At 43.4% G+C, this 15,065-nt stretch overlaps 1 protein-coding gene across 2 annotated transcripts; it reads right to left on the bottom strand.

Annotated features, from left to right (window-relative positions):
* Nucleotides 1-1,223: 1,223 nt before the first annotated feature.
* On the bottom strand, nt 1,224-10,685 carry ZNF397 (zinc finger protein 397). Of its 2 annotated transcripts, none has more exons than XM_077900469.1 (4): nt 10,492-10,685; nt 8,192-8,688; nt 7,803-7,926; nt 1,224-5,116 (listed from the first exon to the last, which is right to left on the bottom strand). In XM_077900469.1, exons 2-4 carry the CDS (start codon nt 8,606-8,608, stop codon nt 4,071-4,073), a joined length of 1,587 nt encoding a protein of 528 aa, XP_077756595.1. In that variant the 5' UTR covers nt 8,609-8,688; nt 10,492-10,685; the 3' UTR covers nt 1,224-4,070. The 2 variants fall into 2 exon arrangements, with proteins under 2 accessions (XP_077756595.1, XP_077756594.1); XM_077900468.1 differs by lacking the exon at nt 10,492-10,685 and adding an exon at nt 10,156-10,264.
* Between the last annotated feature and the right edge of the window lie 4,380 nt (nt 10,686-15,065).

Genomic DNA, 15,065 nt, shown 5'->3' with positions numbered 1-15,065 from the left:
GTTTTGCTCTGGAAATGATTTGTTCAGGAGCATAGTAACACAAGTGGAGGTATGCTGGGAGAAAGCAGGGGGGATTGGAGCAAGAAGTAAGAAGATTGGTGTTCTTGGTTTTATTTCAAAAGGTGTCCAAAGGTGTCTGGAAGCTGATAGCCCTTTGGGCTGCAGTTCAGCAGGTGAAGTCACAACGTTTAGGGGCAGCTGGTTGAAAAACTGTGGGAAGGAGAACAAGCAGCCTCTTTAAACATACATACAGTGTCCACCTTAGAAGCAGGAAGCGTTAGAGGCAAGAGCCTGGGGTTCTGCGACAGACTTCCCCTCCTCTCTCAGCAAGTCCTCAACAGAAACATGTACAGAAAAACCCCAAGACCCTTTAGATTTGTGATCCTTTGCACCAGCTACAGATGACAGTATCAATGTCTGGTTCTGATCCATTAGAAAGTAGGGGGTAGATGGGTGTCATTGGGGTCTGCCCTTCTTTGCAGAAATGCTCTCCAGGTCAGTTTCTTCTGTATGGGAAATATCTAATTGGCAATCCCTCATACTTAGATTCACATAATGGGGCAAGAGAAGCAAAGGATTTCACAGAGGAGCTTGGATATAGCAAGGTCAAATTTGCTTAAATTTCCAGTCTCCAGCTGGGCAGAGTTAATTGCAATCTATGGAAATGAGAAGGCAAGAGGTAGGAAAGTGGTATTAAGGACCCTGCCTAAATTGCACATCTTTAAAAATTGCCTTTGACATCTACCTTATTTTGGTGCCTGCTCTTTCATAAACAAAGAATGTTGAAGCTTTATAAAAGGTCATCTACTTCAGCTCCTTTAAACTGAGGGTTGTGAGGTGACTCACTCATGGCTGCAGAATTCATGAGAAAGCACTAACATGAACCAAGGGCTCAACTTCAAGATCATTGCTTTCCTCAATTACAGATAGCCTTCACGCAGTTAACTTCTATTTGCACAGAAACTTATGATTTGCAGAGATTTTTTGTATACTAGTGTGAGATGGTTGTGTCTGCCACTATCCATTAACAATGAGGAAGAGTTAGGGTCAGAGTTAACAAGTTAGGTAACTTAGGACTTGGGACGGACAAAGATGATATAAAAAGCACGTATTTTCCTTAGTATTTCTTGATTATCCTGGGTTCTCATTCCTTTTAATCTTTTTTTCTCTGAAGTTAGAGGTATTTCCTGTAGGAAAGTTTGGAGGACACAGAATCACAAGGAAACAATTAAATCACCTATAATTTTATCACCCAGAGATAGCTGGTGTAGCACTCTGAGATTACATATTTCCAGGATTTTTAATGCATAAATATATTTTTACATGGAGTCATATTGTACATGTTCTATTTTTACTTAAGATATGTTGTCATTTCTTTTGACATCAACATCTTAACAGCTTTTAAGACTTTGTATACATTCATGATGTTTTCTGAAGCATACATTTCCAGGTAGAATTTTAAAGTCAAAAGGCAATGCTTAAGGCTTCTGGGATTGATTGCCAGAGATGGTATCTATTCACAGCTCACCAGCAGCACTGGATTCCTTATTTTCCTGAATCTTCATTTTATGAGGGGAAAAAGTGCCATCTCAACTCTCGCTTTAATATACATTTTTTATTCTATTCATTATTTTTTTAAAGATTTCATTTATTTTTCACTTATTTGAGAGAGAGAGAGAGAGAGAGAGAGAGAACAAGCTGGGTGACGGGCAGAGGGAGGAGACCCACTGAGCAGGGAGCCGCAGCCAGGCTCCATCTTGGGACTTGAGGATCATGACCTGAGCTGAATGCAGACGTTTAACTGACTGAGCCACCCAGGTGCTCCTACATTTTTTATTTTAGCAACTGACTGTTTATCACCCATTAGCATTTGTTCTTTTGTGATTGGCTTACTTAAGTACAATTTTTTCTACTGGGACTTTTTCATGGGGAGATACTATAGAGAAGTGGCTCCACAGAAGGGTTGTTTTCCTATTGTCTGGTTTTGAAGTCTGACCTCACCACTTTTTAGCTAATAAGATCCTAAGCCATGATCCTAAGCCTTCATTTCCTCATCTGCAAAATGTGCTCAGAGAAACAACAAATACATATATACAAAGCCCTCAGCAAAGTACCTCTTAGGTTTTGTACTGGTATGTTAAGAACTCTATAATCTCTCCCTTTTGTAATATATGTTGTATCAATTCCTACCTATCAATTGTCCTACCCTTTTCAGTTTGTCTTTACCTTGGGAGAGGATACAGAGTTGAGTATGAATAGCTCTTACATGTTAGTTATCCTATCCCTTTCTTTTTTCACTCTCCAAGCATGGGGATTTAGCCTCCCTGCCATTCTTACTGGTTAGTATCTGCTCATCTACATATGCCCCAACAAGGGTATTCTCTACTTATCCTCATGAAAACTCTTTCCCTAAGCACAGGATTCTAGATTCCCATAGATTTCCTTTTTTTTGGCAAAGTTTTAGAACTCTGTCTGACCTGTTAGGTATTTTGAGTAACAGGTTTTTTTGTTGCTGACTTTATACTTTCCTGCATTGCGCTGAGAAGCACCAGTCCAAGGATACTTTTCCTGCTGGCTCCCATAGTCTGTGGATGGATCAGGACTGTTACTTTTTGTTGCCACTTCCCTTTAGCACAGTCTTTAACTAAAATTCACAAGATTGTGATACACTGCCAATAAAAGACAAAACTGCACACATGTGAGGTGCCTGGAGAATAAGTCGCAGACCTAGCGACTGACAAATATTTTTTAGCACCTGAGGCCAAGGGAGTGCACTAGAGCTATGGGGGTACAGCCCCAGAAACAAATGTGGTAGCCATAGCAGCTTCTGACCCAGGGCTTTGTGAGTTAGCAGGAAGCAGACAGCAGCTCTGATAGTCTGAAGAACCAAAGGAGTCCTTCTGTTTAGTGGGAAGATTTAGAACTCTAACAGGGGCTTAACTGCTAGGCTGGGCTCTTTCTAACCATTGGGCCTCCTCCAAACATGCACAAGGTCTAGCTTAGCCTAGAGGCAAGGAAACTAACCCTTTCCTCAGCCCACAGCAGACCAAGAAAAAGCTCCACTCTACCCTGTGGTCCAAGAACTCCAGGTTTTCTCTAATAACAGAAGCTTCTCCACTGATTCTTATTTTGCTACAGACACTGCTTAAGAGGATCTGGCTACATCCATGCTTCTCTTACAGACAGGACTCCACTTCAAAAGGAACTCAACAGCAACACTCCACACAAAATGGCCTTTTAAAATTTCTCAGGATGTGCCAGACATTCTTCCTTGGTCTATTGTTCCCTCTCCTGGGAATATTCTTCCCTGGCCTGCCTGCCTACTCCCCTGGCTAACTCCTATTCATCCTTCAGATCGTTTTCTTCTCAGAAACTTTCCCTGATCCAAGGCTGGGTCAGGTACTCGTTAAGGTCACATAGCACTGATCATGCCATAATGCCACTGCCAGTTTGCCTTGTCCATTCGACTGTAGACAGTCTTATTACCCATTGTAGTCCTAGTGCGTGGCACAACACAGGCCCACAAAAAATAACTGTTGGATAAATTAATTTGTATTATTTTCACTTCCTCATTTCTGGGCCGCCCTGGGCTCAATAAATCATTGATAAACCATTTCCCCATCTGTCTTGCTGCCCTGTCACTGTTCATAATTGGTCAGTAAACTTTTGTATTCCTGGGACAAAATGACCCTCTTACTGTTCATACAGTATACCAAACCTGGCATGTGGACAATTAGATGCAGTGACAGCCTGGGTTGCTGTACCCTCTTTATGACATTCTCATGAAAATGAGGTTTTAATGTTATATTCCCAGTTTTCTTATTTCCTGAGTATTCCTAATGGTAAGAGAAAAGCTGGAAGCAGTGATTCTTCCATTTGCTGTTCTGATTCGTCACAGGAAAAGCTTTTGGGGGACAATTTGCTGTAGCATTGGGAAGTGCTGCAGTAAGTCGGAATGACTCCAGACCTGGCAGTTTACCAGCCTGGAGTCTCATTCCAAAGTAAACCTTTTCAACTAACAAAGATATAATTCTGACCAGAATATTTACACCATTCATTGTATTCACCAGTTATTTTACAGTGTGGACTCTCTGGTGGCGCATAAGGACTGATCTGTGCCTGAAAGCCTTCCCACATTCATTACAGATATAAGCTTCATCCCCAGAGTGGATTCTTTGATGCTGAACAAGGGCTGAGCTCCTTTTGAAGGTTTTGCCACATTCATTACACTGATAAGGTTCCTCTCCACTATGAATTCTCTGGTGTCTGATGAGGTTTGAGCTCAAACTGAAAGCTTTTCCACACTCATTACATTCATACGGCTTCTCTCCACTATGTATTCTCTGATGGGTTATCAGCTCTGAACTCTGCCTGAAAGCTTTTCCACATTCATTACACTCATAAGGTCTCTCTCCCGTATGAATTCGCTGGTGTCTAATAAGCTTTGAGCTTTGGCTAAAGGTTTTCCCACACTCGTTACACTCATAGGGTTTCTCGCCAGTGTGAATTCTTTGATGTATAATGAGATAGGAGCTTTGACTGAATGCTTTGCCACATTCGTTACATTTACAAGCCTTCTCACCAGTATGAATTTTGCGATGTCTAATGAGGGCTGAGCTCTGATTGAAGGCTTTCCCACATTCACTACATTCATATGCTTTCTCACCACTGTGAATTCTCTGATGAATAATAAGGTATGACCTCAAACTGAAAGCCTTCCCACACTGGTTACATTTATAGGGCTTTTCTCCAGTATGGATTCTCTGATGTTGCGTTAGAGAGGAATGCTGTTTGAAGCTGTGCCCACACACATCACATCTATAAGGTCTCTCTTCTGTAGCAACTTTCTGATAAGTTATAGAGTTTGCACTTAGAATCAAGCCGCTTTGAGGCTCATGATGGTCTCTCTTTCCTAGAGATCTGTGTGTGAAGATTACTTGACTAAAACTGCCCCCGTGGGAAGGGGATCTTCTTAATTTCTCCCCTGTAGCACTTTCTTGTTGCCACTCTAAATTGCTTTCGTGTTCACTAACTCCTCCAGACGAAGGTTCCTGGGGAAGTCCTTGTGATTTTTCTCCTGAAATGTCCTTAGTCGCTGATTCACTGTTCTCACAATCTGAAATAACAGCAAAAACAGACTTTTATTTTTCTAGTCACTTTCAATACCCACTCTCCATGTGATAGAAAACAGAGGGTTCCATCCACAAGAGGTCACAGTCCACATACATCTTTTCCTTAGCTGCCCATACTGGCCCCTCCACCTTTCTAATACTATATAGGCCTACATCTAAAGTTGGAAGTTTATTCTTTCCTGCTTCCTCTGAAACTTCAACTGATTAATGTGGCTACCATTCTTTTCCTATGGTTTTCAACCTCTTTCTCTGCTGACTCCTGTTCAGCATATAAATAAGCCCAAATTTCTCACCTTTTTCAAGTCCAGCTCCTTGCCTACACATCTTCCTCATGCAACCTCACTTCCAATCAGAGTAAAGCTTTTTGAAAAGTTATCTGTACTCGTTTGCCTGCAATCTGGTTTCTGCCTTACCTGCACACGCCCTCGCTACTCTCATCAAGGTCACCAACTTCATAGCTGCTTAATCCAATACTTTCTGGATCTTAGCTTTTCTGCAGCACCTTCACTGGGGACCACACCTTCCTTCTGGACATTTCTCTTCCACCTATCTTAGCCTGATTTCTTAGATTCAAGACCTATCACTCAAATACAAGGTCTTTCAGATTCTGTTCTGGGCTTTCTCGTACCCTCAATCTGCAAACTCTCTCCCTCTAGGTTTCACTCACTACTTATAAGATATTGTCTCCCCAGACCCCAATTCTATCCCAATACACTCTATTAATCTTTAGACTCTCATCTCCAATGCTAATTGGGGGATTACTTGTGGATTCTTCACAAGCATCAAAATAGCCCAGACTAAACACATCATCAGATGTATTTTTTCCTTATATTTTCCCATTTACATGAATAGCACCATCATTAACCAAGTTGTTCAAGACTCAAACCTGAGTATTATCCTCAACTCCTTTCCCAAATTCTCCACTTTTAACCATGACCAGCTACTGCAATGTAATTTGAATACTGGTGAACAGAAGGCAGCTTCAATCTTCCTCATCACTCAGAATACATTTTGATTTATTCACTGTGGCCATTTAGATTACAACAGTCCCTAAGGGGACTCTACTCCTGCCTACCTCAGATCTATCCTCCAATCTACAGGTAAGTTCTAAAACACAAGTCCAATCAACTACTCTCTTACCTAAAATCTTTCAAATGTGCTCCACTGTACTGTTCAAACTAATTAGGACGATCTACAAGTTTTTGCAGCCTGGGTCCCATTTTCCTCCCTGGTTGTGTCTTGCCATCTCTCCCCTATGAATTCTCCATTCAAGTTAAGTTGAATTACCCGAAGTTCCCAGAATGAGTTGTATTCTCTCACCTTCAGGACTTTGTGGCCTTTACTTGTGTGATATTGTAATATGGGAAATATATATTTGGCCTGCATCCTCAGTTCTTGGCATAGAGCTTTTAAAGCCCTTGTAATTTCATAAGTGGTAGAGGTGAGGAGTGTCTTTTGTTATTCATAAGCCCCTATCAACCAGTACCTCAGTTTATGCTAATGAGGTAACTCCTGAAGGGTAGGGGCTGTCCAGCCGAAGGAACCAACTACTTGATTAGAAGGCTGAACTTTCCACCCCACCTTCTGACCTCCAGGGAGAGGGACTGGAGATTTAACCACCAATGGCCAATGATTTCACCAACCACGTCTATGTAATGAAACTTCTATAAAAACCTTATACAAAGGGCTTCAGAGAACTTCTGGGATGGTGAATACATCCAAGTGCCACAATGTTGAACCTCTAACATCACAGGGACAGAAGCTCCTGTGCTCTCAACCCTTCTGGATCTTGCTCTATGTACCTCTTCACCTGGCTGTTCACTTATGTCCTTTATAAACTGGTAAGAGTAATAAGCAAGGTGTTTCCCTGAGTTCTGTGAGCTATTATAGCAAATTATGAAACCCGAGGAGGTAGTCTCAGAATGTCAGATTTACAGTCAATTGGACAGAAGTGTGGGTGACCTGGGGGGATTCGTTACATGCAATTGCCATCTGAAGTGGGGGGTGGGGAGGGAGGCAGGCTTGTGGGGCCAAAACTTTAACCTGTGGGGTGTGTACTAATTCTGGGTAATCAGGCTCATAATTAGTGCTGCTTAATGTGAGGAAAACCCCACAATCCAGTTCAGAAGTGTGAGTAGAAAAAAGCTTTTCCCTTTAGGATGGGACCCAATTCCTCCCTCCTCTGGTTCTCTCCTTACTCATAGTTCAAATCTTAGTTGAGGTGTCTCTGCCAAGAAGTACTCCTTGAATCTATAACATTGGGTTAGGTGTGTTAGGGGTGTATATGTGCCCCCATAGTACCTAGAGCCCACTTTTACTCTGTAACTTACCATACTGCCACTGCCTTTTTGCTTATCTATTACCCCAACTAGATATAAAAATTCCTTGAAGGTAGAGATCCAGTGCCTCACACAGTACCAGATGTGTGTTAGCACCTTATTAAGTTATAAAATCAAGGAATAAGTGAAGAAATGACAGGGAAACTTAAACACAAAGGAATGACTGCACTTCATGAGGGTTGCTGAATACAAAGCTTCTAAAGCGGGTACCCCTGGTCTACAGTAAGACAGGTGAGGCTCACATATGGCAAGTTTGTAAAATGCAATTAATTCTGTATCCTCAAAACCAGGGGCCTGGTAACAGTTCCCAGATGAGTTTCTACTTTCTTACCACTTTTAGGGGAAAGGCAAGGTTCCCAGGGTTTCAGCTGTGTCTTTAAAGGCTGGAGTTGGATGTTTGTTAACTCTTGGGATGTTCCAAGACGTGTCAAATCCTTCCATGGCACTGCTGGTCCCTGAAATCAGTAAAATATGGTTAGCTTTGTGAGAAACTTCCTAGGGAAAATGCTTAGTCAAAATTGCAAAGAGGTCAATGAAGACATCTCCCGGGGATGAGTAATAGGGAAAAAAGAACTACTTAAGGATACAGATAGGTATGGCCATAGTAGTCACTTCAGGGTATGATTCAGTACAATTTTTCATTCCACTGCTATGAGAGTGCCACATGCTCTAGTCTGTAAATTTCTCTTCCCACAACATTTCACATCTCCCTGTTCCCACCTGCTGCTGCCCTGGATCATCAAATTCCCTCTCCAAATCCTCCAACAGGGTCACAGCTTCCTCGCCACTTTTTGGACTATGTTGCTGAACCCAGATCTGTAGTTCCTCAGGCAAGATGCTCAGAAACTGCTCCAGCACCAGCAGTTCTAGGATCTGCTCCTTTGTGTGCAACTCTGGCATGAGCCACTGATAGCAAAGCTCCTGGAGTCGGCCCAGAGCTTCCCGGGGTCCAGGTGTCTCCTGGTAGCAAAACTTTCTGAATTGCTGGCGAAATAATTCTTGGCAGGATCTGATACTCCCGCTCTGCTTAAATTTCTGACCCCAGGAAAGGCTTTCTTCTACTTTCACTAGTATTAGTTCTTGATCTTGAGAATTTTGAGGGACCAAGGTTGAAACCGCTCTGGATTCCACAGCCATCCTGGCCTAAACAGCTTAGCAAAAAGCTCACTAAAACTGGCTATTATACTTCAGAGTTTCTTGGAGTAATCTCTTCTTTCCTGAAATATATAAAAACAGTTAACTTATACAAGTGAAAAAAAAGTATCTAAGAACTTATAATAAAGGTCAGTCATCCCTGTAATATGTTGAAAGGGAACAAGTTTGAGGCTGTAACTAAATAATAATAAAGTGACAAACTAAAGATCACTCATCCCATGTATCACCCATTTAGAATTTCTGCCACTAATACTATAAGAAATTTTAAAAGCAAAAGAATGCAATATTAACATGAATCAGATGAGAAATTTCCTTTTCAATTCTTTCAATTTTGATGGTATCAAGGAGAAAAAAAAAACCTGTCTTTAACTTGTCTGTAAAACTTGCTGAACTCTCTTTTTAATAACTATAAGGCTCAGACTTCCAAGGATAACAATACGTAGCTAGGATTTAATAATGCTGGCTTTTTAAAAAAAAAAGATTTTATTTACTTATTGACGAGAGACTGAGGGAGGCAGAGACATAGGCAGAGGGAGAAGCAGGCTCCCTGCGGGGAGCCTGATGTGGGACTTGATCCCAGGACACCGGGATCACGACCTGAGCCAAAAGCAGAGGCTCAACCACTGAACCACCCAGGGGCCCCATAATGCTGGGCTTTTAAAATTTTATTTTTAGTTACCTTCTATCTATGGCAAATAATGTTTACATTTGCAGGGGGTTGTAACATCTTTAAGATTTCATATTAAACATGAGTTGATTCAGATTAAAAACAAAAAAACTTTTAAAAAATAACTGCCATTTGATCGATTTTAGTTTTCAGTGCATTTCTTCAACAAACACGGAGGCACTCACCATGGGCTCTGTTGTGAGCCAGGCATTAAGAACACAAAGGTTTCTGCTCGTGAGTAAATGAATCTACAGAGGAATTAACCAAGAACTGTTTGTTAAATGCTCACTGCGTGCTCAAAAACTTGTCTTTGATCACAGAGACACAAAAGCAGCAAAAAAGTCAATCTCCGTTCTCCAGCTCAAAATATTGGGGGGGGGCGGGGGGGAAGTAAACATTTTTTAGAGTGAAATGTGGCAACAAATAATTATGTATTGAATTTCTGTGATCGAGACCACACATGACCTGACTCTAGGATGGGTGAGTATCGACAGGAGGGTATTATGGGCCATGAAACAGCAGGACAGAGCAATATAATTTGGTCCTAACACTACAGTAACTTGAGGGGTTTAGAAGATGTAGACTAGGCTACTACTTAGGTTTACTAAGCCAGCCCGGCCGCATCAGCCTGTTTTTACAGCCCAGTTAAACAAGAGCATCCGTGAAGTCGCGGAGCAGGGGAGGGACTGCCCTTCCCGCTGGACGGCAAGGGCTCGAGCTGGCCTCCTCTGGGTCCCCCGGGCGCTCGGAAACCCGGGATGGGCCGGCCCGGCGAGCGGGGCGCCTTCACCCCGCGCCCGCGCCCGCCGCCCGGCCGCGCGTCCTCCCCACCCTCCCTCCGCTCGGGGCCCGCGTCCCTCACCGCGAAGCCCAGGGCGGCCGGGGAGCAAGCCGCCGACTCGGAGCGCCGAGCCACAAAGACCGGAAGTGCCCGCCCGCGGCCTTCCGCTCGCGCGGCCTCCGGAACCTCCGTGCGCCCCGCCCCTGGCTCCGGGCAGCCAATCAGCGCCGCGGCCCCTTCGTTCCCACCGCCTTCCCTCCCGGGCAGCGCGCAGCCCCGCGGGGCGTGCGGCCGCCGGAGCCGTGTCCTTGTGAGAGGTCGCCCCGCCCGGGAGGGCCGCGCTCCCAGGTCGGCTGCCTCCGACCCCGGCCTGCGCCGCCGCCGCTCGCCTCCCGCACACCTGCGCTGTTAGCTCACCTGCAGTCTAACAGAAAAGTATTAAGATTTCCCTGTGGTTGTAGTGCTTTTCCAGTAGCTTCGACGAAAATAAACGCGTGGGTGAACGGACTGAACGGAAAACAGCCGCCACTTCGGCTGCTCTTCCGAATGCAGGCGCTTCCAGCCCTGCGACAGCCCCGCGCGGCAGCGGCGTCGGATCAGGCCCCGTCCAGCCGCGCACGCGCACACAGCCCGAAGTCCAGCAGCGACTGCAGACAGGCCTCGAGGCCCCGTCGTGCCGGCGACTCTGACGCGGGGCAGCCCCGTTTCCCGCTGGAAACCCAGCTGGCAGGAAGACTTAGTGATTGAGTTTTTCTTTGGCCGTTTAGTGGGTGAAAAATGATGCTTTCATGGGGCTTTAACCTGCATTTCATTTAGATTAGGGACCTTGAGGGTAAGCTATTTCCTTTCGTGTTTACTGACCATTTCTGGTTTTTCAAGGAAATGGCTTTTCCCATTTTTTTAAAAAATTGAGGTGTTACTATTTTTCTTTTTATGTTTGCGACGGGTTTTCTTACTTGCAAGGTTGTCAACTCATTTGTTGCAAATACATATTTTTTGTTCTATTTTATTTATTTTTAAAGATTTTTTTTTTTTTTTAATTATTATTCAGGGCAGCCCCGGTGGCGCCGCGGTTTGGTGCCGCCTGCATCCTGGAGACCCTGGATGGAGTCCCACGTCGGGCTCCCTGCATGGAACCTGCTTCTCCCTCTGCCTGTGTCTCTGCCTCTCATTCTCTCTGTGTCTAAATGAATGAATGAATGAATGAATGAATGAATGAATAAATAAATCTTTAAAAAAATTATTCATGCAGAGACACAGGCAGAGGGAGAAGCAGGCTCCCTGCGGGGAGCCCGATGCCAACTCCATCTCAGGACCCCGGGATGCGGCCCTGGGGGGAAGGCAGACACTCAACCACTGAGCTCCCCAGGCGTCCCATAAATACATTTATCTTTAAGATTTTATTTATTTACATGACAGAGCACAAGTAGGGGGAGCAGCAGAGGGAGAGGGAGACTTAGACACCCCCCCACCCCCTTGGGCTAAGCAGGGAGTCCAACTTGGGCTGAATCCCAGACCCTGGGATTAGGACCTGAGCAGAAGGCAGACAGCAGACCCTTAAGAACCGAGCAACCCAGGCACTCAATAAATATTTTCTTTTTAATTATTTTTGAAATGTTAGTACAAGGTAATGTGTACATGGAAACATTATCCTTTGTAAGCTAAGACCATTAAGAAACATGTATTTAGGGGAAAAATAATTAGGTCTCAGAGTGATTAAATCTTTAGTTAACTAATTAATCTTTAGTGATTAATCTTTTTGAACTAACTGGTAATTTTACAAATCAAGAGAACAAGTAATATTACTGTATGTTTCAGTTATCTGTTGTGGCATAAATAAAATAGGTGTTTTATCGTTCACAATTTTGTGGTCAATAATTCAGGCAGGGCTTAGCAGAGATGGCTAGCTCATGCTCTCTGAGGTGTCCACTAGCATGGCTTAACTAGGACTGGAAGGTCCAAGAAAGCTTCACTCACGTTGCTGTGGTCTTGAAGCTGCCTTTTTGCTGGAGTTACTTGATTCTCCTCTGTAGAGCCTCTCTCCATGTAGTCTCATCATTCATGAGTTTAGCCTAAGTTTCTTATATGGTGCAGGGCTTCCAATAGAGTGAAGGAGAAAGGGAATAGGCTAGTTCTCTTAAGGCCTAGGTTTGGAATTGGCCCTACATTACTTTCATTGTATGCCATTGGCAGAAGGACTAGACTCATGGGCAGGGGAAATAGACTCCACCTTTCAATAGGAAGAGCAGCTTGAATATGGAAGGAAATTTAGGCAGTTATCCTTATATCCAATTGACCTCAATTTCTCATATGGAGGAGTCTACTACTTTGGTGTGGAACTATTCAAGGAGAGAAGGAATGCTTTCTTTCTTTAAAGATTTTATTTATCTATGAGATACACACAGAGAGGCAGAGACACAGGCAGAGGGAGAAGCAGGCTCCCTGATGCTGGACTCGATCCCAGGATCCCGAAATCACGTCCCAAGACAAAGGCAGAGGCTTAACCACTGAGCCACCCAGGCATCCCAAGAAGGAATGCATTCAATTGCAGTAATAGCAAACCTTACTAAATGTCCATACTGTTTAAGCCCTTTTTATTATCCCAGATAGCTCTGTGTGTGGGGATAAGGCCATCCCTACGGTTGGTTGTTAACCAACCAAATACATCAAATATGGCTTGACGATATTGCCAAGGACGAAGGTCCTTTCCCTCTTTTTGCTCTGCCATTTTTAAGTGTGTTGGCCTGTTTTCTAATCGGGCTTCCCTTATGGTCCTAACATGACTTAGTTTCAGATTACAGATGATATCCATAAGCAAAAAAAGGAAACACCATTATGTTCTGCCCCTTTTCAAGACTAAGGAAAAGTTTTCCCCTCAGCAGATTTCCTCACATGTCTTATTAATTAAAATTACCTTAACTGTCTATGCCTTTCACCAACATGGGTGGTGAGGTACGCATGATGGACTCAGGGCAATTGAGGTTCATATCTCAGGTGTGAGGAGGAGCCAGTGTCTCCTGAAAGACAAACTGGGGAAGGTAAACAAAATTATATTAAAAAGGCAGAAATGTTAAGGGCAGTGTAGGAGTGCTGACAACACTGATTCCATCTTTGGCCCTCCATCTTATTCATGCCTTCGCAATGACCTCCCCTTTAGGCTACATGTTTCAGGTCCTGTGGAGGTTAACGCATGCCCTGACCTGAATGCAGGAAGGCTTGTTCTAATCTTCCCTAAAATGACACACAGAAGGCACCACTTTAGATAACTAGTAGAGATGACTGGTGCACAGAAGGTTCTACTTCAGATAACGAGTAGAGATAGAACTAGTGCACAGGTAGCACCACTTGAGATAAACCACGGTATGACCTCACCACCATGCTGCTTGCTCTATAGAAGCTGGGGGTTAGGTCTGGACTTACTGGAGAGTAGCTGCATTGTGCTCCAGATCATCTGTCTGCCCAATTCTCCCTGTAAGTTGCCCTGAGTTAGACTGTGTAAAGAGTACGGGGTAGTTTGTATTGTTTTTCTGGTCTCAGAGTGCTTTCTTGGGGCGCCTGGGTGGCTCAGTTGGTTAAACATCCAACTCTTGGTTTCGGCTCAGGTCGTAATATCAAGGTCCTGAGATAGAGCCCTGCAGTGGGCTCCGTGCTCAGAGGAGTGTACCTGAGATTCTCTCTATCCACCCCTCACCCCTGTGCTTGCACACATACTCTCTCTCGCTGTCTCTCAAATAAATACATAAATTAAAAAAAAAATTCTCGAACTACCTTCTCAGTTTGGAGGATACTTTACTGACCCACCTCTGCCTTCTAACAGGGAGAAAAAGGGGATAGGCAGATGAATGTTGAGTGTGTAATAGTAGCCTCTACTTCACAGAGATAACCTGATTTTCCTATGTAGGTAAGAAAGTGAGGCACTAGAAAAACAGTTCCTGTCATTCTTTATAAGATAGTGTATATTTAAAATATAAACCAAGTACTTTGTTGCAAGAGATGTAGATTGGAGATTTATGGCTAGGACTTGGTTAACACTTCTGGTGGGATAGTAACTCATTACTTTTAAAAGCCTTAGCCAACATTTTCCACTTATGTGATGTCTTAATCTGTTTAGGCTACTGTAACAAAAATACCATAAAGTCAGTGGCTTATAAACAACAGAAATTTATTTCTCACAGTTCTGCAGGCTGGAAAGTCCATGATCAAGGTGTCTAGATTCAGCATCTGGTGAGGACCCACTTCATGAGGTTCATAAACTTGTGATTGGTGAGTAGGGCTATTTATTCAGTAAAGTTTAACTGTTTGAATCACTATCACCTTCAACAATGCTCTGCTTCAATTTTATCAAGTGGGATATATTTGCTTAAAGTCTCTTAACCATAAACCAGTGTCCAGTAATAAAAGGTAGAGGAAAATGGCTTCTGACACTTTAGGGAAATGGATCATTCCCTTATTCCAGACATATTATTGAACATTAGTATATGTGAAACACTGGTAAGAAAAATGAGGGATTCGAATGAAATAAAACCTAGGCTTTCTCACTTCACTTACCACTATAAATCCTAGAGTATAAACCCCATAAGGGGTTTTGCTTTTCCACATTGTCTTTCCAGTATGGCCTAGCACACAAACATACAAGAGAGAGTGCCGGACTTAGCTCAAGGAATTAGCCAAGGAGCCACTGAGGTGGCTCTAATGCCTTAGCAGCCTAGGCAAGCAAACCAAAACCTAAGCTAGCGTGGATGCCGTCAAAAATCTCAAAATTAAGAAATAGAAACTTAAGAACAGTTAATCAGAAACAGCCAACTAGGCCTTCTCAAATAAGGCAACAAGTTAGAGCTAATCAAAGAATTTCTTTGATTTGTTTTTCCTTCTGTCAGCTATAAGGCCTTTCTCTTAGCTCCTGCTGGTGAGGTGCCCCTAGCCATTTTCAGCTTAGTGCTGCCTGATTCACATTGATGTTTGCTCAAAAAAACCCTTCAAAACAGGGTCCC

This window comes from Canis aureus, chromosome 6 (genome assembly GCF_053574225.1).
Source record: "Canis aureus isolate CA01 chromosome 6, VMU_Caureus_v.1.0, whole genome shotgun sequence".
NCBI classification, from domain to species: Eukaryota; Metazoa; Chordata; class Mammalia; order Carnivora; family Canidae; genus Canis; species Canis aureus.
The sequence above is the reverse complement of the archived record's forward strand: the minus strand, read 5'-3'. Positions and strand labels throughout refer to the sequence as shown.

Bases quoted from the DNA above. Each gene is read 5' to 3' on its own strand.
- ZNF397 (XM_077900469.1), bottom strand. From the start codon at position 8,608: ATGGCTGTGGAATCCAGAGCGGTTTCAACCTTGGTCCCTCAAAATTCT. The intron at 7,927-8,191 runs GTGGGAACAGGG...TACTGATTTCAG, and splicing joins ATGATCCAGGGCAGCAGCAG to GGACCAGCAGTGCCATGGAA. The intron at 5,117-7,802 runs GTAAGAAAGTAG...CTGTTATTTCAG, and splicing joins TTGCCTTTCCCCTAAAAGTG to ATTGTGAGAACAGTGAATCA.